Source organism: Plecotus auritus (assembly GCF_963455305.1).
Source record: "Plecotus auritus genome assembly, chromosome: 7".
Classification (NCBI taxonomy): domain Eukaryota; kingdom Metazoa; phylum Chordata; class Mammalia; order Chiroptera; family Vespertilionidae; genus Plecotus; species Plecotus auritus.
The window spans coordinates 35,322,272-35,348,780 of NC_137774.1; the positions used below are offsets into that span (position 1 = coordinate 35,322,272).

Here is a 26,509-nt window from a genome sequence, read left to right on the forward strand (position 1 = left end):
TGTAGTGTAGGTCAGCTTTTAAGAATTGCCCTCTTTAAACTTATAAAACTTTTAAAAGGACAAGTAATCCCACTATTTTCCTGAAAATAGGAGGACTCGAAGGCAGTGTGTGAGGTGGCTAAGAGCAGAGCTTTGGAGTCCTGCTGCCTTGGGTTTGAATCCCATCTCTGTCATTGAGTGTGTGTGTGTTTTCTCTTTAGCTGGGCGAGGAGTGAAAATTGGAGATGGTACTTGAGAAATGGGCAGTTGAGAAATAGGCTTTGGAGCTTGACAGGGAGGTGAAGATGATAAAGGGATTTAGGAGTTATGAGAGATGTGGAAAGCATATGGCAGTGTAGATGATTTTGAAAATTGAATTGATATTGTTTCCTGGCATAATTTAATTGCTTGGGACCAGAAATTTACACACACACAGTTATGTACTGTATAATTATGTTTAGGTCAGTAACAGACCACATATGTGAAGGTGGTCCCATGAGATTACAATAGAGCTGAAATAGCCATGTTATAGCCATTGTAACATCATAGTGCGTTACTCCTGTGTTTGTGGTGGTGCTGGTGTAAACAAACCTACTGCGCTGATAGTCATATAAAAGTATTATGTACTGTACATAACTATAGTACATAATACTTTATAAGGATAATAAACAACTATGTTACTGGCTTATTTATTTACTGTGTAGTCAAACCTCAGTTCTCGAACATCTCCCATCTCAAACAATTTGGTTCTTGAACAGTTTGTTCATGGAAAATGGTTGTCGAACAAAACTTTGGTTCTCAACCAGACAACCTTTTCATGCTGATACCTGTATGATTGGTCATATGTTTTGCTGGTGACAAAGAAGAGAATGCATGAGTTTGAGTCAGTTTACCGCTAAACCTCACATTGTTAACATATCGGGAAATTGTGCTGTGAATAATTATTGAGAAATATCACCCTGACAAAGAAGTAGCAAACCATGTGATAAACTTGTTTAATGACAATGCAGTGTTTCACTTCAGGCAGGTGTTAAAACGCAGACAAAAACAAATGTCATTGGATAGGTTTTTAGTGAGACAGAGACCCAGTGAGCCTGAAGCAAGTTCTAGTGGAGCAAAGACACAAAAGTAAGAAAGAACCCCAGAAGACAAACTACCTGACTTTTTTTTTTTTGGAAGGGGATTCCCCTTCCAAACAGTAACATCCCTCCATCCCTCCACCCCTCCATCCCTCCACCCCTCCATCCCTTCTTCCCTCTTCTCCATGTTCAGTCATCAGAAGTTCTCAACATTAAAGGTAAGTTCTAATGTGTATATAAATTTTCATTTTTTTATTATACATTTCATTTCCTTTTTATTAAATTTTCATTTATATTTTATGTCCTTTTTTTAGATTAGACATGCATTAGACATGTACTGTATATAAGAAAGGTTGAAACAGGGAATCATTTGGGGGTTTGGAAAGGATTAATTCAATTTACATTATTTCTAATGAGAAAAAATGATTCCGTTTTCTGACAAATCGCTTTTCGAACAGCCTTCCGGAATGAATTAAGTTTGAGCAACCGAGGTTCTTTTTTACCTTTTTAACATTATTTTAGAGTGTACTCTTTCTACTTAAAGAGAAAAAGTTTGCTGTAAAACAATATGCCCCCTGTAAAACACCAGCAGCCTCATACATCTGGTGTTTACTAAGTTTCTTGATTGCGTCATTTTCTCTTGTGCTTGATTTAATCTCGTGCTGTTTTGTATTGTAACATGCTATACAGGTTTTTAGCCTAGGAGCAATAGCCTGTGCCACATAGCCTAGGTGTGTAGTAGGCTAGACCATCTAGGTTTGTGTAAGTACACCCTATGATGTTTGTACAATAAAATCACCTAACAACACATCTCTCAGAATGTATACCCATCATTAAGAAGCACATGACTGTATATCTATCTATCTAAGACTGTATATATAGGAATGTATGTATATATCCACACACATACATACACTTACACACACACACACACACACACACACACACACACACAAATGGGTGCTTTTTTTTTTTTTTTACCTCCAAAGTGAATGTACTTCTGGCATTTCATACTGGAATGTTTTCTTTAAAGAATGCTGATCTAAAAAGGGAGAGAGAGAATGCTGATAGTTCAGCCCTGGCTGGTGTGGCTCAGTTGGTTGGATGTTGTCCTGTACCCCGAAGTGTTGCCTGTTCAATTCTCAGTCAGGCACATGCTTGGGTTTCAGTCTCAGTTTCTAATGGGGGGTGTGCAGGAGGCAGCCTATTGATATTTCACTCTCACATCAATGTTTATGTCTCTCTCTCCCTCTCCCTTTCTCTCTCTCTAAAAGCAATAAAATATTTTTTTAAAAAGAATGATAGTTCAGATATTCTCAGCAGGTTGTTCATGTTTTAAGAATACTATTGATAAGCAAATGTGCATTAATAAAGTCCATTTGGTCTTGTCAGATCTTATACGTTAAAGAGCTGATTGGACCTCATTCTTCCTTTTTCTTTTTTTTTTTAATCTGAGTGCCACCTAATTTAAAAGGAAAACAAAAAGGTAAAATAATACTCAAACAGAATATTTGCTTTAATAAACTGAAATATAGCCTGATATAAAATCTGACCTCTAGGAGCAGTACAGTTGTGTATTTGGTAATGTGATCTTAAGACTTACATGAAAGTAAGACTTACATGAAAGATTGAGAACCAAACAAAAGGATTTTAGGATTTGGCCCCTAAATCTTCAGATCTGATGTCTAAAATTAGATGTGCTTCCCCCTCCCCTCTTTTTTTTTTTTTTCCTATTTAACTCAGGTGGTAGAGAGCTGGAAGAGTACTTTTTTTTTTTTTTAGTAAAAAAAGGAAAATTCTGTTCCAAGAGCTGTGTGTGAGAGACTGTTTACTTAGTTAGATAAAACTGCAAACAGATGCAAGACTATAACTTAGTGTAACTTTGTAGAATCGTATCACTAGCAAATATATATTCAGTGGGAGTGGTGAAGGAAGTAGATTTTCATAAGATAAGTTTCTCAATACAAAGACCAAATTCAGTTAAGAGTTGGTCAAAATGAAGTTGAATTTAAAGATCAAGAATATGGGGAATATTTTTCAATGGCAACTTTTGTTTTTTCCATTCATTTGACCCAGATGTTACACTTAACACTTTTTATGATCATGCTAATTAGCTTTTAAAAATATCTTAAGGATTACAAAACAGTCACTTAGTAACTCAATATCTATAAATAAATTATTCACAAAACCCAAAGTTGTGAGAACTTCTCACTATCAGTTAAAGTAGTTTTATTTAAGAAATAACAATAAGCTTCAAATTTAGAGTGGAAATTGCCTAGCTATATTTCTACACTCTAAAGTGCTTCTTCTAATGAAAAAAAAAATACATTGCATTTTTTTTCTCTAAAAGATTTATAGGATTCTTGTGTAATACAGTTTGATACATTATAGTTGGCCTACTGAGGCAAGTTAAAGAAAAATTTGCTGTGTTTATCTTAACACTGAAGTGTTGACTATACTTTTTCAATTGGCTTTCTGTTTGAAACATGAGTGTGAATCATTAGTGCCCCAACTTAGAATGAAGGGTTGAATGTCTTTAAGGGCTACCCACCACCCCCACGCACACCGCCCCCAAACACTAGATCTCTCTGTAGTAACAACAGTAATGGGGACTGCTTCCATTATAAAGAGGAATTGGGTATCTTAAAGCATGTGGAGACTAATTGTGAGACAAATGGATTGAAACAGTTGACTGGGTATGAGTAGATCCTTTAATCAGATCAACAATTAGTATTGATCACAATTTGTTATAGTACTGGACAGATTCCTAATGGTTAATAACTTTTAGCCTTGTTCTTTGACTTTGATAAAAGAATGAAAGCATTATAGTTTTCCTAGTACAGGGGTCTGCAAACTCATTAGTCAACAGAGCGGCAAACCGCGGCTCTCGAGCCGCATATGGCTTGCGAGCTGCAGTTTGCCGACCACTGTCCTAGTACATTGCATTTAATTTATCTGAGCATAGAAAACTCTGGATAAGTAGGAAAGTTTAAAAGCAAATTTTATACCTTTTGTCTTTTTTTTTTTTTTTGTCAACTCCTCCTGTGAATATAGGATATAGTCTAAATCAGTGGTTTTCTCTTTTTTTTTTTAATCTTCACCCAAGGATATGCTTTTATTTTGAGAGAGAAAGGAAGGTGGGGTGGGGGGCGAGGGAAGAGAGAGAGAGAGAAAGAGAAAGAGAAATATCAATCAGTTGCCTCCTGCATACACCCCAACCAGAAACAACCCCCAACCTGGGTGGGAATCAAACTCGAGATCTTTAGTTGTATAGATGATGCTCCAATCAGCTGAGCCACCTGTCTGGGGCTACCACTTGTTTTCTTTATCATTGAAGTTCCAAGTTTTTCTCTGGTATCATTTCTCTTCTGCCTGAAGAACGTTCTTTAGCATTTCTTTTAAAGCAAGTCTGCTTGTGCCAGATTCTTATTGTTTTCCTTCACTGAGAATGTCTTTTTGCCTGAATTCTTTGAAGGATATTTTCACTGGATATAAAACTCCGTTCTGGCTTGATGATTTTGATTATTTTTCTTTTCTTTTTTATAAAAAACATTCTGTGCCTTCTGGCCTCCAGGGCCTCTGATGAAAAATTCACCATCATTTGAATTGTTGTTCCCTACTTTTAAAGATTTTTTCCCTTTATCTTCAGTTTTCAGTAGTTTGATTGTGAAGTATCTAGGCATAAATTCCTTTGAGTTTACCCTGTTTGGGATTTGCGGAGTTACTTGAAATGTAAGTTTATGTCTTTTGCCAAATTTGGGGAGTTTCCTGCCATTATTTCTTCAACATTTTTTTCACCATGTCACATTTTTTTCTCTCCTTCCAAGATTAATGACAAGAATGTTAGACCTTTTGGTATTATCCCTAAAACTCTCTTCTGTTTTATTTTTAATTTCTTTTTCTTTGTTGTTCCAACTGGGTAATTTCTACTTATCCATCTTCAAATTAACTCACTCCCCTGGTCATTTTTATTCCTCTGTTGAACTCATCAAATAAATTTTAAAATTTTGGTTATTGTAGTTGTGATTTCAAGGGGAAGAGGGGTGGATGGAGGTGGAAGAGAGTATGGGGAGGATAAATGTTATGGGGAAAACAAAATAAAGAAAAAAAATGAAATTTCTATTTTGTTCTTTTTTATGTCTTCTTTTATTTCATTTCAAGAATGTTTACTCTTGCCGAAACCGGTTTGGCTCAGTGGATAGAGCGTCAGCCTGCGGACTGAAAGGTCCCAGGTTCGATTCCGGTCAAGGGCACGTACCTTGGTTGCAGGCACATCCCCAGTAGGAGGTGTGCAGGAGGCAGCTGATCGATGTTTCTCATCGATGTTTCTAGCTCTCTATCCTTCTCCCTTCCTCTCTGTAAAATATCAATAAAATATATTAAAAAAAAAAAAAGAATGTTTACTCTTTGCTCTAGCTGGTTTTGCTCAGTGACTAGAGCGTTGGCCTGTGGACTGAAGAATCCTGGGTTGCATTCTGGTCAAGGGCACGTACCTGGGTTGCAGGCTCCTCCCCGGCCTGGGCCCTGGTCAGGGCTCGTGCAGGAGACAACCAATTGATGTGTTTCTCTCACATCAATATTTCTCTCTGTCGTTTCCTCTCCTCAACTCTCTCTAAAAATCAATGGAAAAATATCTAGGGTGAGGATTTAAAAAAAAAGAAAAAAGAAAGGAAGGAAAAAAAAGAATGTTTACTCTTCCTTAGAGCATGCCTATCGTAATTGCTTTAAGGTTAGTCTGATAATTCCAACATTTGCGTCATCTTGGGGTTGGTATCTATTGATTACTTTTTCCTTGTGAGTTGTTGACATTTTCATGGTTCTTTGAATGCCAAATAATTTTGGATCATATCCTGGACATTGTGAATCTTATAAGATCTGAGCCTGGTTTAAGTATTACAAAAATAGTAATTTTTTGTTGATTTGTCCCAGCAGTGAATGGCCCAGTTAGGTTTTGCAAGTTTTGATTCACCTTCTGTGGGCTGTGATTCTAGTATCAGCTCAGTTTTCAAAGCCTTTGCACTGCCTATTCAGATCTGCCTGTGTGTGTAACACCCAGGGACCAGTCTGGGACATGGGCAGTGGTCGGTACTTTACTTCATTGATTTTGGTATGCTGTTTAGAGGCAGACCCACATGTACATTTCAGGGTTGAGCCCATGAGCTCATAGAAAACTTTATGGAATCCCTTTTTTTGAGCCCCCTGCTCTCTATAATCTCACTATGGTCTGTGGTTTCCAAGGTCTTCCAAAATAAATGATAAATAAACACATGAAAGGATGTACAATATCATTAGTTAACAAGGGATTACAAATTAAAACCACAATGAGATACCACTACACACCCATTGGTACACTTAAAATCGAAAGAGCTGATCAGTTGCTTGACCATCTTAGGTGAGTTGCAGAGCAACTGGAACATTTATACAATGCTGGTGGGAATGTGAAATAGCACAGCCACTTTGGAAAACAGTGTATGATTTTTGGGACTAGTGACCACTGAATGTAATTTCCTCTTTTGGAAACTACATTAAAAAACAAACTTCTGCCCTTCCCTACCCCCTATGCTGGGAATATATTTGTGTGAGTCATTGATTGGAGCTGGCTAGTTACAGTCCTATTGAATTTACTCTAGAAAGCTGATTACATAACACTATTACTGTAAACTTAGTCTTCTTCTTGCTCTTAGCTATTATTTTTTAAATTGCTACTGAAGTTAAACAATTAAGGGACAGATAAAAGAATGGCAGGATTATAGTGTTATAAGTAGTCTACTTCACTGCCCCAGGCATAATTAAAAAAATGTGAGTTGGAACATTTTTGCAATTTAGCACAGCAATTAAGTTTTACCTATGCAAAAAACTTAGATTAGTTCACACTTGCATTGCTCTGAAATTGTTATTTTTATGTGTTCTGTGTTCTGCTTCCTTACTAAGACTCTAAACTCTGAATGAAAGTATGTTTCTTATTTATAAATCTCTATAATCTTAGTATAATGTCTTACACACAGTGACCATTGTACTGTGATTAATATTATAATAAAAATTGGAAAAGATAAATATGTACATAAGCATGTATATGTCCATATGTATACATACAAGTGAGAGTTAGCAAAGATAATTATAGGTCAACTATGACTAAAAGTGACTAGCATCACTTAATGATTAAATATGACTGGGTAGGGATATGAAACTCAGCATCTCACCAGTTTCTTGTGAGACCCAAAGTGAGTACAAGATACTAGTAACTAGAAGATAAGAGAAGGCCCAAAGATGGATACCTTGTTTTATAAGAAAAAGAAGGCTACAGAGCTTGTGGTGGTTATAAACCTGCATATATTCTGGGAAGAGAACGTCTATTTGATATCTCACATAGATGCTTAATGGGCACCTCAAATTTAATACATTCAAATGGAGTTCCTTGGATTTTATTTACCCAAAGGAGTTGAAAACATATCCACACAAAAACCTGCACACAGATGTTTATAGCAACTTTATTCATAATTGCCAAAATGTGGAACCAACCAAGATGTCTTTCTGTAAGTGAATGAATAAATAAACTGGTATATCCAAACAATGGCATATTATTCAGCACTAAAAGAAATGAGCGATTAAGCTATAAAAAGACATGGAGAAACCTTAAATACCTATTACTAAATGAAAGAAACAAATGTGAAAAGGCTACATAGTGTGATTCCAGCTATATGACATTCTGGAAAAGGCAAAACCATACGGAGATAGTAAAAAAGATCAGTGGTTGGCAAGGGTTAGTGGGGAGGAAGGGATGAATAGGCAGAGCACAGAGGATTTTTAGGACAGTGAAACGACTCTCTGTGATACTATAATGCATCTGTGTGGAGATATCAATAGACTTTCTCTTCCCAGAATACATGGGAAATATGGCATTATACATTTGTCCAACAAGAGTGAACCCTAATATAGTAATGATGTATTGATGTAGGTTTATCAGTTTTAACAAATGCACCTTCTGGTGGGGCAGGGGGTGGGAAATGGAGACTATGCATGTGTGGGAGCAGTGGGTATATGAGAAATCTTTGTATCTTCTGCCTCAGTTTTTCTGTGACCCTAAAATAAAGTCTATTGTAAAAAATCAAATGACTTTTTAATCTTCACCCAAGGATATGCTTTTATTGATTTTGAGAGAGAGAGGAAGGTGAGGTGGGGGGGGGGGGCAAGGGAAGAGAGAGAGAAAGAAAGAGAAATATCAATCAGTTGCCTCCTGCATACACCCCAATAAGAAACAATCCCCAACCTGGGTGGGAATCAAACTCAGGAATGATAAGGTAATACAATAGGCTTTCTACAGAATGAATGTGTGGGCTTACAAAGATGTAGAGATAGTGAAGGTGGCTGACTGTGGGTGCTTATTCCCCTTTTTGCTTCCATTAAACACATTTTGAAAGGGTTTGTTATGTCTTTTGGGTTTATTCCCCCAATGTGTATAGCTGTGCCATTTATATACAGCCTTTTCTTTTTCTTGTGCCAACTTGATAAAGGGAAGTACAGTTAGAATAGTAGGCACTTAATAATGCTTTGGCATGAATGTCTTTGACAACTTTCAGATAACATTTATCCTTCATGTTCTGTCAAAAATCTTCACCTCTCTGTGCCTCACATCTGTAAAATGGGTGAAAGAGTAATAACTACCTCTTATAGTTGTAAAGATGAAACATTAATACACATAAAGTTGTAGAATATGTCTGGCATGTAGAGTTGTTATCATTATTGCTATTGTTATTAACTGATGTGTTCATGCTATTCATAACTGTTTATCCTATCAGTCAAATATATTTCCTTTATGTATATTCATCTTCAATGTATATGCCTTTAACCTTCCTTCTTAGTCTCCTCAGTAATTCAAGAAACGTCTCCAGTTTCAAACAATTTAATGAAAAAATGTATACATGCAGAGATGGCAGATTTAATTTCTTTGGTCTTTTTAAGAGTAGAATCCTGAGAGTAAACTTACCTTTACCTTCTTGTTACAGGTGGTATGCAAGATTATAATTACATATGGGCCAACTGTTTTGAAATCACATTGGAACTGTCTTGTTGCAAGTACCCACCTGCTTCGCAGCTTCAACAAGAATGGGAGAACAATCGTGAGTCTTTGATCACATTGATTGAAAAGGTAAAAGTAGTGACTGGAAGGTTTGAAAGGTTGGGGTATGGAAATAATGGATTGAGTAAGGGGGGAATTCAATTGCATATGAATAACAATCTATACTAGATGCCCTTCATCTGTTTTTATTATTTAAAATTGTAGATTATCTTTAAAAAGTATCATGGTAGACTCTGTTAGAACATATTCTTCTTGTACCTCCTTGCCCTCTCCCCCAGCTCTTTTCCTCCCGAGAATTTTCTTTAACTGTCTTAGAATGCTTTGGCAAACTGAAATAATAGCCAAATTTTTACTACCATGTTCTTACAGTGTCATGTGACCATACTTGCTAGAGGACCTTTGCCACTATATGCACTATGAACATAAGTTTAATTTAAGCATCAGACAGGCTATTACACTATTGGATATAACAGAAATTATCACTTATGCCTTGTTGAGAAAATTGGAAGTCTAGCTTTGAGGAGAGGAAATTTCAAAAGCACATTACCAATTTTCAGATTTTTGAGATTTTTGAGATTTTGAGATTTCAGGCACATATAACTTAAGTTCAAGGATTTAATATTTTTGTCTATAGTTTATTTAACTTTGAGGGATTGAATTAAGTATTTCAGGGAGATAGAGGAGTCGCCTTATTTTTTTAGGAATTCTGTGTCAGCACAGAAAGGTTATATTCTCTTACCTTCCAAATTGATTGCCTCTGAGCAGTCTGCTTTGATTCTTGTTTTTTTAGGTCCACATTGGAGTTACAGGATTTGTTAAAGACTCAGTAACGGGATCTGGCTTAGAAAATGCAACTGTCTCAGTAGCTGGTATTAATCATAATATCACAACAGGTAGATTTGGTGATTTCCACAGATTACTTGTTCCTGGGACTTACAACATTACAGCAGTTTTAACTGGGTAAGAATTTAAATTAGACTCTAAACACCAAACTACCTTTGTTTATATCTAAGACAGAAATATAGTCTAGGAAATATTATTTATTGTATCTGGCTTTTATCGTTTCCTTGTTTTCTGATTCTCCTCCTTTTATAATGAGAAAATACTATTGTGGAGTCGTTTGTCACATAGTCTAATAGTACAACTGGATAGGAAGCATAATTGTAAAATTGAGAGGAAGGACGGTTTTAAAAGCTTGAAAAGATGGTCAGCTGTGTAAAGCATTGCTTCAAGGCAATTGAATACCAGGGTATCAGAAACTCTGAGCTTTGTAAAAGACATTTTGAGAGCTGTCTTTATCATTATCCTTCCAATATATGAAATGAGTAGTTTCTCACCTTCCCTGGAAACCTTTCTGTAAGATCAGTTTGCTAAGGATTAAATTGATAATCTTTAATTTAATTTTTAACTTTCCTATTTGGAATAGTTGGAATGTCAGTTTAATAAGGCACTGCAAAGAATTGGATAATTTATCCCTTCTTTGAGTATTATAGCAATGGTGACAGTGGCTTAATGAACTCCATCTTTCAATTCTGTCCTTTGAAAGTGCTTTCTTGTAAGCATTCTAATCTGTGGAACCTGGAAGATGGTAAGAGAAATAGTTCTTTAAGGACATAATTGGGGAGTCTGTGATAATATCCTAAAAGTCTTGAATTTACACATTTATGTTTATTTAGTTGAGTTTTGATAGACCACTAAGTGCTAGAGTATGGTGAGTATTAGGCTTTTATAATGTTAAAGCAGTGTGTGTTTTAATTTAACTCCAAGCCATCTACTTTTTCAATTTTTTTTTCAGGTATATGCCACTGACTGTTAATAATATAATAGTGAAAGAAGGACCAGCTACAAAGGTGAATTTTTCCCTGGGGCCAACTGTGACCTCAGTAATCCTTGACACAACAGAGGCTGTAGTAACTGCGAGCACAGTTGCTGTACTTAATCTTTCGCCTGGAACACAATCCTCCCACCAGCCAGTTCAGCCAAAGGACTTCCGCCACCACCATTTCCCTGATATGGAAATCTTCTTGAGAAGGTTTGCTAATGAATATCCTAACATCACCCGGCTCTATTCATTGGGAAAATCAGTAGAGTCAAGAGAACTTTATGTAATGGAGATATCTGATAATCCCGGTATCCATGAACCAGGTAAGTAGTGTGGTCTTACACATAATTTTAGTAGTGCCTCTCAGATCTATGTACTACAATATTGCTATGTTTCGTCTGAAAGGTCACCTATGGTATGTGTAACTGGAACAAAGAAAATGTAACCAATCTTGCCAGAAAAGAAGGAAATTCATTTAATAACCCCTATTAGACACAATATTTAACATACTGCATAGATAATATTCTTTCTGCTAATGGTATTTTTATTTTCATAGTATATGGCATATATACATGCTTTGAGCCTGCTTAGACATATGTATTAGTAAGGAAGCTGCTTTATAAGATGCTTTTCCCTGCTTCTTTGATTGAAAGATATCTTTTCTTAAATTTTTGGCTCAGTGTCTTTGCATATGTTGGGGGAAAAGTAAAGAGAGTTCATAATAAATGGAAAGGGAAAAAGTCTTCTATATAATTATTTTGTTTTTAGGTGAACCAGAATTTAAGTACATTGGAAACATGCATGGAAATGAAGTGGTTGGACGAGAACTACTATTGAACCTTATTGAATATCTTTGTAAGAACTTTGGAACAGACCCTGAAGTTACAGATTTGGTTCGTAGCACTAGAATTCACCTGATGCCATCCATGAATCCTGATGGGTATGAAAAGGCTCAGGAAGGTAAAGAATAGCTGTTTATTAATGTTTAATTTTTTTTGTTATTATATGGTACTAGAGGCCCGGTGCATGAAATTTGTGCATGGGGCGGGGGAGGGAGGTCCCCTCAGCCCAGCCTGCACCCTCTCCAATCCAGGACCCCTTGGAGGATGTCCGACTACAGTCGGATATCCCTCTCACAATCCTGGACTGCTGGCTCCTAATCGCTCACCTGCCTGCCTGCCTGGTCGCCCCTAACTGCCCCTCCCTGCTGGCCTGATCACCCCTCACTACCTCTGCGTGCCAGCCTGATTGCCCCTAACTGCCCCCTCCCTGCCGGCCTGGTTGCTCCTAACTGCCCCCAACACCGCCCTGGTCACCCCTTACTGCCCTCCCCCCCCGCTGGCCTGGTCACATTCAACTGCTCCCCCCTGCCAGCCTGGTCGCTCCACGTAGCCTGCTTGTTCAGTCGTTTGGTCGTCCCTCACTAACCCCACTGCCGGCCTGGTTGTAGGCAGCCATCTTGTGAGGGCATGAGGGTCAATTTGCATATTACCTCTTTATTATATAGGATGATTATTTGGTGGTAGAAGAGAATTTGAACTAATTGTTTTCCTCGAATTCCTTCATAATTGGTTCCAGCTTTTGTATTGTAAGACCAGTTCATTCAATAATAATGTGATCAAGTTTATATTTAATGGAGTTCTTTACCTTGATAATTTCTCTTATTTACTAAAAATAGTTAAGATTTTTACAAATTGTTTCATTTTAACACTGATTCCCATTTAATTATTATTTCAGGAACCTTATCTTTTGAGTCCAAGTTCTACTCCCCATGCATGTTCTAAATCTGCTAAGTTATTAATTTCCCATTTCTTTGCCTCCTTTGGGCTAGCCGATCTCTCCTGGGGCCTGGAAAGCAACTTCTTTACACAGGCCACCTTATGCAGAACACTGGGAGAGTGAGACTCCATCTTTCCCAAGCTGTGGTTCCTTCCAGGCAGTGGTACCAGTGCATAGCATAGGTACCACAATATGAATGTGCAGCCACATGATTTATTACTCTCACTGACTAAACACTGAATCAACTATTGAATGACCAGGTTTATATATATATATATATATATATATATATATATATATATATATATATATATATATATATAAATAATAATTCAAATTCCCTCCCTAAGGACCTCATCCTTTGTAGCTTCACAAATTCCTCTCACATTCCTCCCTTGAGACCTATGGAAAGGTGGAACTACTTACTACTAGTAAGCCCTCCAGTATGTCTTCTTTATGCACTTCCTTTTTTTCTCTCTCATTATAACAACAATAATAGGGCTCCCATCCCATATTAAAATGGAATAAGCTTAAGTGTAACCCTTTCTCCCCCATCAGGTTAAACTTCCAACTACATCCTTGGCTAACTTTACCTTTTTGTGATTACTTTAATGTGATCCACAATTTTCTCATTTTCAAATGGTTTGTTTCTTTACACTATTTTAGTGACCTGTATACCAGTACAATAGAGTCCCTCTGGGATCAGTCATGCCCACTCAACATTGTGATCATGTCATTGTATGTCTGTTGACAATTGAGCATTACTTTAATACAGTGTAATTGGATGTTTTTCCCCTCAAAGTATGACCAGAGGGCAGAAGTGAAAAGAAAATGGTTTTACCTCTCTGCTCAAAAGATTTGGAAGAGGTGAATTTTTTAAATGTATAATGTAAAAAAGATGTGAATTTTAATTATAGTGTGATTGGTCATAGTGAAGCCTGATGTGTTCACACTTACCCTTGAGTTAAGACAGCTGAAGCAGTATGTGTAAAATGTAAGTGAAACATGGCTTAAATTTGAATCTTGTATCATATAGGAGATTCAATAAGTGTAATTGGCAGAAACAACAGCAACAACTTTGACTTGAACCGAAATTTCCCAGACCAGTTTGTTCAGATCACAGATCCAACCCAACCAGAAACCATTGCTGTAATGAGCTGGATGAAGGCCTATCCATTTGTACTGTCAGCAAACCTGCACGGAGGTAATAGCAACTTGATATTCTACTAATTAAGTCTCAATGAGAGTATTTGAAAATCCTGGTGAAATTTTATCTGTTTAATAGACTATCTTAAAACGGGTATCCTGTTATTGCTTTTATGGCAGACAACAATGAAGTTCCCTTTCATAACTTTTTAAGCCCATTTCCTACCTGTTTTGCCCCTTCCTCTCTCCCCCCTCCTCCCATACTCTTTCCTCCCCACCAATTCTTCTTTCTCCCTCTCTCTCCTCTTCTCCCTTTTTTTCTCTCACTCTCAGTTCTTCAAGTGCTTTATATTTATCCCTCAGAAGTGTTTTATATTTACCCCTCTCATTGGGAATTTGATAACATTCGTCATTTATAAAAATTAAACACTAACAGATTCAAATGTTTAGTCCTATTTCTCCATGAAGTTGAATAATAAACACTTCTATGTAAATTTAAATTTTGACATTTTCTTACCTATTACTTGCTATATATATTTAACTGCAGCACAATGACCTCATTCTCATGTATTGTCTGAGCTTATACACATCCATATCATTCAGCAGGAATTGATCAGTTGAATAGGATGAGAGGTCAAGATTAAAAATGATCACAACACCAGCTAGGGTTGTGTGAATAAAAGAGAGACAGTGTCAATATCCAAGAGAATTGAAAACCCATGTCTGCGCATAAACTTGTATATGAATGTTCACAATAGCATTACTTAAAATAATAAAAAAGGACCAACAACCCAAATGTCCATCTACTGATGAGTAGATAAATAAAATGTGGTAAACCCATTACAATGAAATATTTGGACATGAAAAGGAATGAAGTACTGATGCATGCTACAACATAGATAACTGTGAAAACATGCCAAGTTATAGAAGCCAATCACAAGAAACCATATATTGTATGATTACATTTTTATGAAATATTCAGAATAGGCAAATCCATAGAGGTAGAAAGTTGTGGATAATGGTGGGAGGGAATATGGAGTGACTGCTAATGGGTACAGATTTTCGGGGGTTGGGGGTGATGAAATTTTCTGTAATTAGATAGTAGTGAAATTGTATAACCCCGTGAATATACTAAATAACATTGACTTAAGATTTGTATGGTATGTGGATTATATCTCAATAAAGCTGTTTTTGTTTTGTTTTGTTTTGTTTTTTAAAGAGTGAAGATATTAGCACCAGGGCAAGGGGAAAGAAATGTAATGTCAACATTTGGTGGAATATCTGAAGAAGTAGTATCACAACTAAGATTTGATGGCATATAGATTAACCTAATGCCATTCTAAAATGTCATTCTATTTAGATTTAAGAAGTAAATTGAGGTTCTCTAAAAATTGCTTTGAAGGCTTGCCAGTAGTAGAAAAAACACGTACACATTTGGTAATCATGGATGGTTCTCAAAGACCCAAATAGGAATTATGAAGTTACAGGCTGGTTGGCAAAATAACTTTAAAAAAATATTTTATAACAAGTTTGATAGAAAATATTTTTTTTTTCATTTTGAGCTTTTAAGAATAATCTCAGAATGCATAACATGTCATGTTGGCTAAATCTGAAAACAATTACTAGTTACATTCCAGTGAAAATAATTTATAAATTTACACATGTGGTATCAAAACCTTGGCATGATTTCAAGTGATAAAAGCCAATCACAAGATTGGGAGATTCATCTTCAATCATGTAGACATATTTCTTTACATGACATATTTTGCTTTCTCATCTTAAAATCTTTTTTTTTTTTAAATATATTTTATTGATTTTTTTACAGAGAGGAAGGGAGAGGGATAGACAGTTAGAAACATCGATGAGAGAGAAACATCGATCAGTTGCCTCCTGCACACCCCCTACTGGGGATGTGCCCGCAACCAAGGTACATGCCCTTGCCTGGAATCGAACCTGGGACCCTTCAGTCCCCAGGCCGACGCTCTATCCACTGAGCCAAACCGGTCAGGGCTCATCTTAAAATCTTTAAATGGGTTTTGGAATGTTGGCAAAGAAATTTTAAAAAGGATTTCATTTTAGAAGGATATTGAAGGAATATAGAGAAAAGTAAAGTTCCTTTTTGTAAATTTTTTTTTTTTTTTTTTTTTTTTTTTAAATATATTTTATTGATATTTCACAGAGAGGAAGGGAGAGGGATAGAGAGCTAGAAACATCGATGAGAGAGAAACATCGATCAGCTGCCTCCTGCACACCCCCCACTGAGGATGTGCCCGCAACCAAGGTACATGCCCTTGACCGGAATCGAACCCGGGACCTTTCAGTCCGCAGGCCGACGCTCTATCCACTGAGCCAAACCGGTCTCGGCCCTTTTTGTAAATTTTGATACTAATTTTTATTGAGGTGAAATTTATACACATAAAATTAACCACTTTAAAGTGAACAATTCTCTAATGTTTTTAGTGTATTCACAGTGTTGTGCAACCACCATCTCTACCCAGTTCCACAGCGTTTTTATTTCCTCACCCATTAAGCAGTTGCTCCCTATTCCCACCTTCCTCTGAGCCCTGACAATCAACAATTTGTGTTCTGTCTCTGTGGACTTGCCTATTTTGGTTATAGAAATGGAATCATATATGTGACCTTTTTTGTCTGTCTTCTTTAATTTAGCATAATGTTTTCAAGGTTCATTTATATTGTAGCATGTATTAGTACTTCATTCCTTTTTATGACTGAATAATGTCCCATCGTATGCATATGCCACAATTTTGTTTTTGTCCATGTGTTTAATACTAATTTTTTTAGTATTTTTTTTCTTTATTGATTAAGGTATTACATATGTGTCCTTATCCCCCCATTGCCCCCACACCCTCCCCCCACTCATGCCCTCACTCCCCTGGTGTCTTGTGTCTGTTGGTTATGCTTATATGCGTGCATACAAGTCCTTTGGTTGATCTCTCCCCCTTATCCCCACCCTCCCCTGCCTTCCACAATTTTTTAAAATATATTTTATTGATTATTTTTACAGAGAGGAATGGAGAGGGAGAGTGATAGTTAGAAACATCAATGAGAGAGAAACATTGATTCAGCTGCCTCCTACACACTCCCCACTGGGGACGTGCCCGCAACCCAGGTACATGCCCTCGACCAGCATCGAACCTGGGACCCTTCAGTCCACAGGCCGATGCTCTATCCACTGAACCCAACTGGTTAGGGCCACAATTTCTTTACCTGTTTCTCTGTTGATGGATATTTAGGCTCTTTCTACTATTTTAGTATTATGAATAATACTGCTGCAAACATTGGCATACAATATTTATTTGAATCCCTGTTTTCAATTCTTTTGGGTAATTTTATGTTTAGCTTTTTGAGGCGCTGCCAAACTTTTTTCCCCACAGTAACTGAACTATTTTACATTTTAACTACCAATGTATAAGAGTTTTAGTTTCTCCACATCTTCACCAATATTTGTTTTCATTTTTTTTATTATAGCCAGGTAGTGGGTGAAAAGTACTATCTCATTATGGCTTTTTAAAATTGATTTTAGAAAGAGAGGAAGAGAAAGAGACAGACAGACATTGATTTATTGTCTCACTTATTGATGCATTCATTGGTTGCTTCCTGTGTGTGTCCTGACCAGAGACTGAACCCACAACCTTGGCATATATGGGTGACACTCTACCTGGCCAGCGCTTCTCATTATGGTTTTTATTTGCATTTCCCTTTTGACTAAATATGTTAAGCATTTCCTGTGTACTTTTTGGCCATATCTTTTCAAGTCTTTTGCCTATTTTTAATTGTTGTTGTTTTTCTGTTGGGATTGTGTGTGTGTGTGTATTTTTGTTGAGTTGTAATAGTTCTTTATATAGTCTGGGTTCTGTCACCTTGTAAGATTGCTGATTTGAAATTATTTTCTCCCGTTCTATAGGCTGGTTTTTTTTGTTTGTTTGTTTGTTTTACTTTCTTAATAATGCCCTTTGACACACAAAAGTTCTTAATTACGATGAAGTCAAATTTTTCTTTTTTCCTTTGTTGCTCATATTTTTTATGTCAATACTAATTATTTTTTAAAAATAAACTGTTTTGTAGAAGTATTTTAAGTCTTTTATGATCTTTTTTGGCCTCCAAGAATTAACCATTTGAAAGATAGTTTGAGTAGGAGTTGATGTTGACTTTTTCAAAAATTTTTTGAATTTTTAAGTATGGGTCAGAGGTCCAGGGTGCAATAAAAAAATTTTTTTTTAGAAATTTGTCTAAGAAGGGTTGTTGAAGTACACTTGTTCTTGTTAGAACTATTTGTGGGAATAGAGTGAGCATAGTTCTTCATATTTGCTTCTTAAAGAACATGTTTTTAATATGTAAACATTAGTTGGTATTTGTTAACACAGAATTGCTTCATCTGAGTTCAAGTTGAATATGCGCCTTCATTTCCATTCTCATGAAGTGGCATGGTTAAAGAAGAAAAAGGCAAAAGTGAATGGCTTAGTAGAGGCAGAATAAATGGACAGATGAAAACAATGTGACTAAATGGGAAATAAAGTATTCCAGTCTACGGTGAGGGGCGGGCATGTGTAGCTCTGGGCTCTTGTCTGAGAAGCACCCTGCTTTATGTTCTGCCTGGAGCAAGAAGGGAATTGATATCCTTTACACATGTCTTATACATCCCTTTCTTTACCTTAGGTCATGAAAAATAATATAACTCCAATGGACTAATTTTTAATATAAGATTTTTATCATTTTTTAAAATATTTCTTATTGTTTTTAGAGAGGATAGAGAGAGAGAAACATTGATGAGAGCTACATTGATCAGCTACCTCCTGCATGCCCCTTCCTGGGGATCGAGCCTGCAATCCAAGCATGTGCCCTGATTGGGAATCGAACCAGTGACCTCTTGGTTCATGGGTCAACACTCAACCACTGAGACACACCAGCTGGACATTTTTACCATTTTTTTTCTGAGTGGAGGTCAGGGCTAGCTCTGCTCTCTATTCATAATTCATTTAACCTCTCTGTTTTAGATTCCACATCTGCAAAATGAGATGGGAGGATTAATTGGACATCAAGGATCCTTTTTTTTTTTTTCAGAGTTCAGCTTTTTATTGAACATGTCACAAAAGAGGTTTAATAAAAATGACGAAAGCCCATGTTGTAATAAGACTCTTCAGATTCTTCTTTCTTTGCCTCCACTTTCTTCTCCTCAACTGGGGCAGCAGTGGTAGAGGAGCAGGACCTCCTGCTGGTGCAGCACCAGCCCCTACATTAGATGAGGCTTCCAATGTTGACATTGGCCAGAGCCTTTGCCAACAAGCCTGGCCAGAAAGGTCAACATTTACACTGGCTGCTTTAATGAGGACATTGATCTTATCTTCCATGACTGTCACCTCATTGTGCAGGATGAAAGTGGAGGGCTGAGTAGATGCAGGCGAGCTCCTAGAAGGAGGCCATGGTCTGGGTGTGTGCTGGGCAAGTGCTGGCAGGCAGCTTGATGAAGTGAGGGCCTCAGACCAATGCAGCCTTAGCTTCCTCAGAAGGACCCAGTACCTTACCCGGCAGCTGAGGAAAGGAGCCAAGGGTTCCTCCTTATTTTAAAATTCCACAGCCTTGTAAATGTCTGAATTTTACTGAGAAAATAATCAAATTTTGCTCAATTTTTCTGATTCTAAATATTATAAAAGTAAAGTTGTTTAAATTAAGCCTGTATACTTCTGGTTTCAGCTCTGACATGTAAATTATACCTGTAAGTTGAGGTGAATTCCTTATACCTTCCCAGTTAAGGAAAGCTTTAAGTGCCATGCATAGCTATTTAATATTTTACTTATTACTTTGATTTTCTGCTGAGGAAATGAGCAACTTTTTCATTTCTGTTGAAGAAATTAGCCTTGGAAAATTGTATTGGCTCACTGTCTCTGGCAGTATTGTGAAAAGCTTACTTTATGTTAATTATTCATCTTGAAACAGATAACATGATCCATTTTCCTCTTTTCCCTGGCAGGTTCTTTGGTGGTTAACTACCCTTTTGATGATGATGATCAAGGGTTTGCAACATACAGTAAATCACCTGATGATGCCGTGTTTCAGCAAATAGCACTTTCTTATTCCAAGGTAAGCTTGTGCTTATACATGATGTGCCATACAACTAATTCTGTCATTTAAAAAATACATGAAAACAAAGTCCTGGAGGACTCAGGTCGGGTGCTTTCTTCTCTTAGGAGGTTAAGCTTTCCTCTGTTTCCCACCCTATATTTGAATGTACTAAATGTTTTTCCCTATTAGCCTTTAAGCTCAGATAATATCTTTCCGTCTATGGTTTTTAGCACAGTACCTGGAACATAATGCATACTAGTTTATTTCATTTGTTAAGTACTTAAGTCATAAAACTAGCAGAGTAGTCTAAAGCAAGGTTTGACAAACTACAGCTCTGGGGCCAAATCCAGCCCACCACTTGTTTTTGCAAATAAAGTTTTATTGACACACAGTTACATCCATTCTTTTACATTTTTCTATGGCTGCTTTCTGTTGCGGCATTTGAAAATTAGTCAGCCTGATTCACCATATTGATAGAATAACGAAGAAAATGCTGCGGTCATCTCAGTAGAAACAGCATATTTGAATAGTTGCAACAGATACTTTAGAGGCTATAAATCATGGAATTTTCACTATCTTGCCCTTTACAGAAAAAAAGTTGCCAACCTTGTCTAAGGTATTTAAGTGTCTATAGTAATATATAACAAAGGAAAGCCAGTAGAAATTTTTGTATTTTCTAAACTTTCTATAGTGAACACACATTACTTTTACAATTGGAAATGTTATATTTGTGTGCATGTGTGTTTAATTTAAAAACTGTTATTTGAAAACATTAAAAGTTGGGACTTGGAATGAGGTTAGTTTGAATTTTTTTTTAAAACTGCAAATAGAGTTCACTGAAAGTTGTATTTTTTTTTTTTTTTTACAGAGAGGGAGAGGTATAGAGCGTTAGAAACATCGATGAGAGAGAAACATTGATCAGCTGCCTCCTGCACACTCCCTACTGGGGATGTGCCCGCAACCAAGGTACATGCCCTTGACCAGAATCGAACCCGGGACCCTTGAGTCCACAGGCTGACGCTCTATCCACTGAGCCAAACCGGTCAGGGCTAAATTTTTGATATTACTACTGATAGTCTGAGTTTATTGGTTATAGATAATGAAGACTATTACTGCAACTCTGTGTCCTCTAATCACAGCTTTCCATCATTCCACTTCCCTACTCTCATTCTGTACATATAGACCTTGTATTAATGTGCAGAGTTTCTAACAGGGGAGTACATTTATTACTTTGGGCACAGCACTTTTAGAGGGATGCACATGGAATAATGAGAAGAATTGGATACCCCGAAATCAAAAATAATGTGGTCAGATTTTGCACATGTCCCTGTCACCTTCTGTGCCTGTTCTTAGAGTTCCACTCTTGACCCTCATTGTGAACTCTAATTTCTTAGTCTTCTTAAATGTTCTTTAGCCTTTAATCCTTTGATTTGATTTACTTTCTACTTAGCCAAGACCCATTGACATACCTTTCAGTGGTACTCTCACACCTTAGAATGTTTTATACCCTTTTGACATATCTGCCTTGTTAATATCCAGTCCGTAGTAAGTACCACCATATCTCTTCTCCATTCCAGTATTCCAAGTATACTACAGAAATGTCGCGCAGTCATGGCAATTGACTGCACTACATATGTATGCTCTCTAACTTCAGCTGAACACTCACTTTTACTTGGCAACTTTTCATGTTTTGCTACTTGACTCCCTGGCTCATTTGATTCTAAGCCTTTATCGTCTACTTCAGCCTCCTAATCCCAGCTTTACTCCTCTTAGTCCCAGTAGATCTCTTTTCCTTGAACTAAAGTACAACTTTGAGTAACATGACGTGATTTCATTCATATTCAAATTCAGATTCATATTTATTTGTGTCTTACCTATATTCTCCCCCATTACTTGGTCCCATCACGCCTGTCTCTTCTAGAATATTATGTCCTTATTTTTTTCTGTCGTAAATGAGAGAGGTGATAATTAAAATCCTCAGTCTTGCCCTAACCGGGTTGGCTCAGTGGGTAGAGCATCAGCCTGCGGACTGAAGGGTCCTAGGTTCGATTCCAGTCAAGGGCATGTACCTTGGTTGCGGGCACATCCCCATTAGCGGGTTGCAGGAGGCAGCTGATTGATGTTTCTCTCTCGTCGATGTTTCTAACTCTCTATCCCTCTCCCTTCCTCTCTGTAAAAAATCAATAAAATATATATTTTTTTAAAATTTAAAAATAAAATCCTCAGTCTTTACTCACAGCCTCCTTTCTCTTGGTTGTGATCTGTCATGATTATCATGTGCCCAGCCACCTTTGCCCCACCGCAAGGCTGGAGGAAAAGCAGACCAAGAGAATCTTTGAAGACAGAGGAGAGGAGTTAATGAAGGGCAGGACTAAAGGTGATTTGGAATGACCACAAAATATTAAATACACCCTAAATCTGAAAATATTAAAAAAGTAACTGGGCAGATGAGAGCACTGGAATACAAGGAAGAGATTTCAAAGTACAATTTAAAGGATCTGGTGTGATTTAAAAGGATATGCACAATTTAAAGGGAAATCTTTCCACTCATAGCTTCTGAGGGAGAAAGGCAAAATGAAATGAAGACGTGCACTTTGGCAATTGAATAGCGAAGGCGAAAATAAAAAAATATATAAAAGAAAAAGGGGGAAATATAAAGTTGAGCAAGATAGAGGAGAATCATAAAATCAGAGTACTTGCAACTCCACCCTTTCATCAAGGCAAATAAACAAAAAAACAAACACACACACTAAAGTACCTCGATTGCTAGACTGACAGAAAAGGGTACTGTTAACCAGGAATCATACAAAACAGCCCAATATCATAAAAATGAACATGAGGTAAAGAAAACCATCGGAGAACTATTGCAGAAAATCAGGAAATGAAACTTCACACTTACCTCCTGAGGAAACCTTACCACCACCAAAAAAACAACCAAGCAGCAGAAGAAAACTAAGTCTACACTCCAAACAGATTACTGGTAAGTATACCCAAATACACATTGAGAATAGGGAAAACCATGTAGGCTCATTTATTTGAAAAATGAAAACAGAAAGAAAAAAAAGAAATAGGAAGAAATAAAGGAGAATTGATAGAATTCAGGAAAGAAATGGAAGAAAAAGACAAAATTCTCTCCAAAATGAATAAATTACAGGAGTTAAAAGCCTCCTACTTCCCAATTTCAAACTTACTACAAAGCTAGAGTAATGAAGATACTGTGAAATAGAGTTGAAAGTCCAGAAATAATTCTTACATTTATGGTCAATTGATTTTTTTCTTTTCATAAAGGGCACCAAGACAATTTAATGGGTTGTGGGCTCGATCCCCAATAGGGGGCATGCAGGAGGCAGCCCATCAATGCTTCTCATTCTTTCTCTTTCCTCCCTATCTCTCTAAAAATAATGAGAGAAAAAAAAATATATATATATATATTTTTTTAAAGACAGCTGTTTCGAGGAGTAGTGTCTTTTCTTTAGAAGACAATAGGTGCAACCAGTTTTAACAGGAAATGGTAATTGCACAGAGTGCAATCAAAGCATAGAGGAGACATCTCAGTCCCCCTCAAAGTCGAGAAAGTTGCTTACTGCATGTTGTATGTGAATTATCTTTTCTGGACTTTAAGATTCTTCAAAACATGAAATGAAAGTATGAATATGAACAGGTGTGGGTTTTTTTAGCTTTTTTAAAAGAGTAGTTGGGTTGGTTTAAAAACTTTACTTGTGAGTGAGAAATAAAGTCCAATTTTTTTACAAAGCATATTTAATTTTTTTAATATATTTTATTGATTTTTTACAGAGAGGAAGGGAGAGGGAGAGAGAGTTAGAAACATCGATGAGAGAGAAACATCAGTCAGCTGCCTCCTGCACACCCCCCACTGGGGATGTGCCCGCAACCAAGGTACATGCCCTTGACCGGAAACGAACCCGGGACCCTTGAGTCTGCAGGCTGACGCTCTATCCACTGAGCCAAACCAGTTAGGGCTAATTTTTATTAAAAAATAGATAATGAAACATTTAAAAAATCTAAATGGTATAGACATCTATGCATTGAAAAGCCTCATTGCTTCCCTTGGCTTTATTTATCTTTAAGCCCCCACATACACCTTATTAAGTAACTGCTTTTATTTTTCCTTATCCTCCCTGTGGTTTTTTTTTTTTTTTATACAGATACAAAAAAATACAAATAAAGATTCTGTTTTCCCTCCTCAGGAAAATTCCCAGATGTTTCAAGGTAGACCTTGCAAGAATATATACCCTAATGAATACTTTCCTCATGGAATAACAAATGGAGCTAATTGGTATAGTGTCCCAGGTAAACATTCGTTTGTATTAAGGTCATATAATTTGATGGATTTTCTGTTTCCTTGGATAATACTTATTGTTACTAATTTTTTAATTTTGAGACTCATTATTTTAAAGATATTGTTTAGTTTAAAACATTCAAATAACCTTTTCAAGTGTTTTTACATTTGGTGCACGTTGAATAAAAATAATGCACTAAAACTTGATAAAAGTGTTATATTTTTATCTCTGACTATTACAAAGAGCCTTAGAAGTTCTAATAAGACAAGAGTAAGCTGCACTTGAATTCTTGAACATGAAAGTACAAGTGTTTTACCTGTACCGCAAGCATCAAACAGCTCTCAAATGAACACATTATTGTTTTTCAACCAATGCTGAGGAAAGATGAATTTGGTTTTTCACTGGGAATGTTGCTTACCTTTTGGGATCTGAATTAGTTAGAATTTCTTCAGTGACTGATTTTAATTTTTTTACCTTTTAGGTGGTATGCAGGACTGGAACTATTTACAAACAAATTGCTTTGAAGTGACTATTGAACTAGGTTGTGTGAAATACCCGTTTGAGAAGGATCTGCCAAAATTTTGGGAACAGAATCGAAGATCTCTAATCCAGTTTATGAAACAGGTACTGAGTACTCAGGAGCAAAGTATGGAATTTCTCCCAAGAACAAGAAGATACATGTGGTTTTCATGCAGTGATTTTAAAAAATACATCCTTTTCAATTCCAGTTTGGCTTATTCATGTTTTTAGTATATTCACCTAGCAAATTCATGGATGGAAATGAGTTTAATTTGTATGAATGGAAAAGAGTTGAAAATGATTAAACAGTGTAGTGATGTTTTGCTCTTAATGGCTAGTGATCACTTTTTACCCTGTCTTTATAAAAGGCTAGCATTAATTGAATACACATGTAAGCATTTGTCAAGTGATAGGAAGATGGGCTGTGAGGTAAATACTTTTATTCTTTTTTATTTTTGTCAGTAGTTTAGTGTGAAATGATTTTCCTTTAGTTTTGATATTGCATGGTGGCCAATCGGTAAAGACTATAAGAAAAATGCCAATAAGGAGTAATTAATTATTAGGATAATTTAACATACGTTGTGCCAGCATTTTTCTGCTTTATTCTTTTTGCTGAGTGTAATGGTATAAAGGCTCTGAGTTTGCATACTAATTTTTAAAAACATTTTATTCTAAAAATTTTTGAATATACAGAAAAGTTATACAACAAACACAGTAAACACTTTTATTCCTTCACTTGGATTTAACAATTTTTAACATTTTGCTGTATTTGCTTTATTTAAATTATACACACACATTTTTGCTGAACGATTTCAATGTAAATTACAGATGTTATACAGTATTTTACACCTAAGTATTTCAGAATGCATCTTATAAAAATAAGGATATTCTCCTGTATGCCATCCCCAAATGCCATTATCTCACATAAGATAATTAACAGTAATTCCCTAATATTACTTAGTGCTATCTAAATTTCCCCTTCTTGTTCCCAAAACATCTTTTTATAGCTATATTTTAGAGCCAAGGTCAAGTCAAGTTTTATGTATTGCGTTTGATTATTACATCTTTTACTCTCATTAGAATAGTCCTATTTTTTTTTAAATAACATTTTTCTTTTAAAGAAGCCAGGTCACTTTTCTTGCAGAATGTCCTATATTCTAAAATTTTCAGATGTGCAAAAGTTTAAACTGTGTATTTTATAATCCTTGTGATAAGACAAACCCCAGCCTATGAAAAATTAGCCTTTCAGAAACTAACGTATTTTGTTTAATAGGCGTTTACATTTAGCTTTACTCTGAACTCCCAAATTCCTTTTTGGTCCCATGTTTACATTATTAACAATCTGTTATTTTGGATATGAGCTCCCAAAATAATAATAATAGTTAATGATCTTGGTGTCTTTGTACTTTATCCAGGTTCATCAGGGTGTCAAAGGATTTGTCCTAGATGCCACGGATGGCAGAGGTATATTAAATGCCACCATTAGTGTTGCTGAAATCAATCACCCAGTGACTACTTACAAAACTGGAGATTACTGGCGTCTCTTGGTTCCAGGGACTTATAAAATCACAGCATCTGCTCAAGGGTGAGTGACTGAGTACTTGGAAATTGAGCGCTTGGGAATAAGACAAGCATAGTTCCATTCTGGAAGATTATTGCCAGAAAGCCCTAAAGAGTTAAGCAACCTTGAGTTTAACGCTGGGAAGTTTAGAGCTGGTTACACATT

At 36.4% G+C, this 26,509-nt stretch overlaps 1 protein-coding gene across 2 annotated transcripts in view; it reads left to right on the forward strand.

Annotated features, from left to right (window-relative positions):
- The window catches only part of CPD (carboxypeptidase D), a 61,185-nt gene that overhangs the window by 11,306 nt on the left and 23,370 nt on the right, over positions 1–26,509 (forward strand). For both annotated transcript variants that reach the window (XM_080681596.1, XM_080681595.1), the window contains exons 3-11: positions 9,062–9,204; positions 9,926–10,095; positions 10,931–11,280; positions 11,726–11,917; positions 13,773–13,940; positions 19,872–19,981; positions 24,172–24,274; positions 24,746–24,888; positions 26,199–26,368. In XM_080681596.1, coding sequence (XP_080537722.1) covers positions 9,062–9,204; positions 9,926–10,095; positions 10,931–11,280; positions 11,726–11,917; positions 13,773–13,940; positions 19,872–19,981; positions 24,172–24,274; positions 24,746–24,888; positions 26,199–26,368 — 1,549 coding nt within the window. The remainder of the gene's footprint in view (positions 1–9,061; positions 9,205–9,925; positions 10,096–10,930; positions 11,281–11,725; positions 11,918–13,772; positions 13,941–19,871; positions 19,982–24,171; positions 24,275–24,745; positions 24,889–26,198; positions 26,369–26,509) is intronic.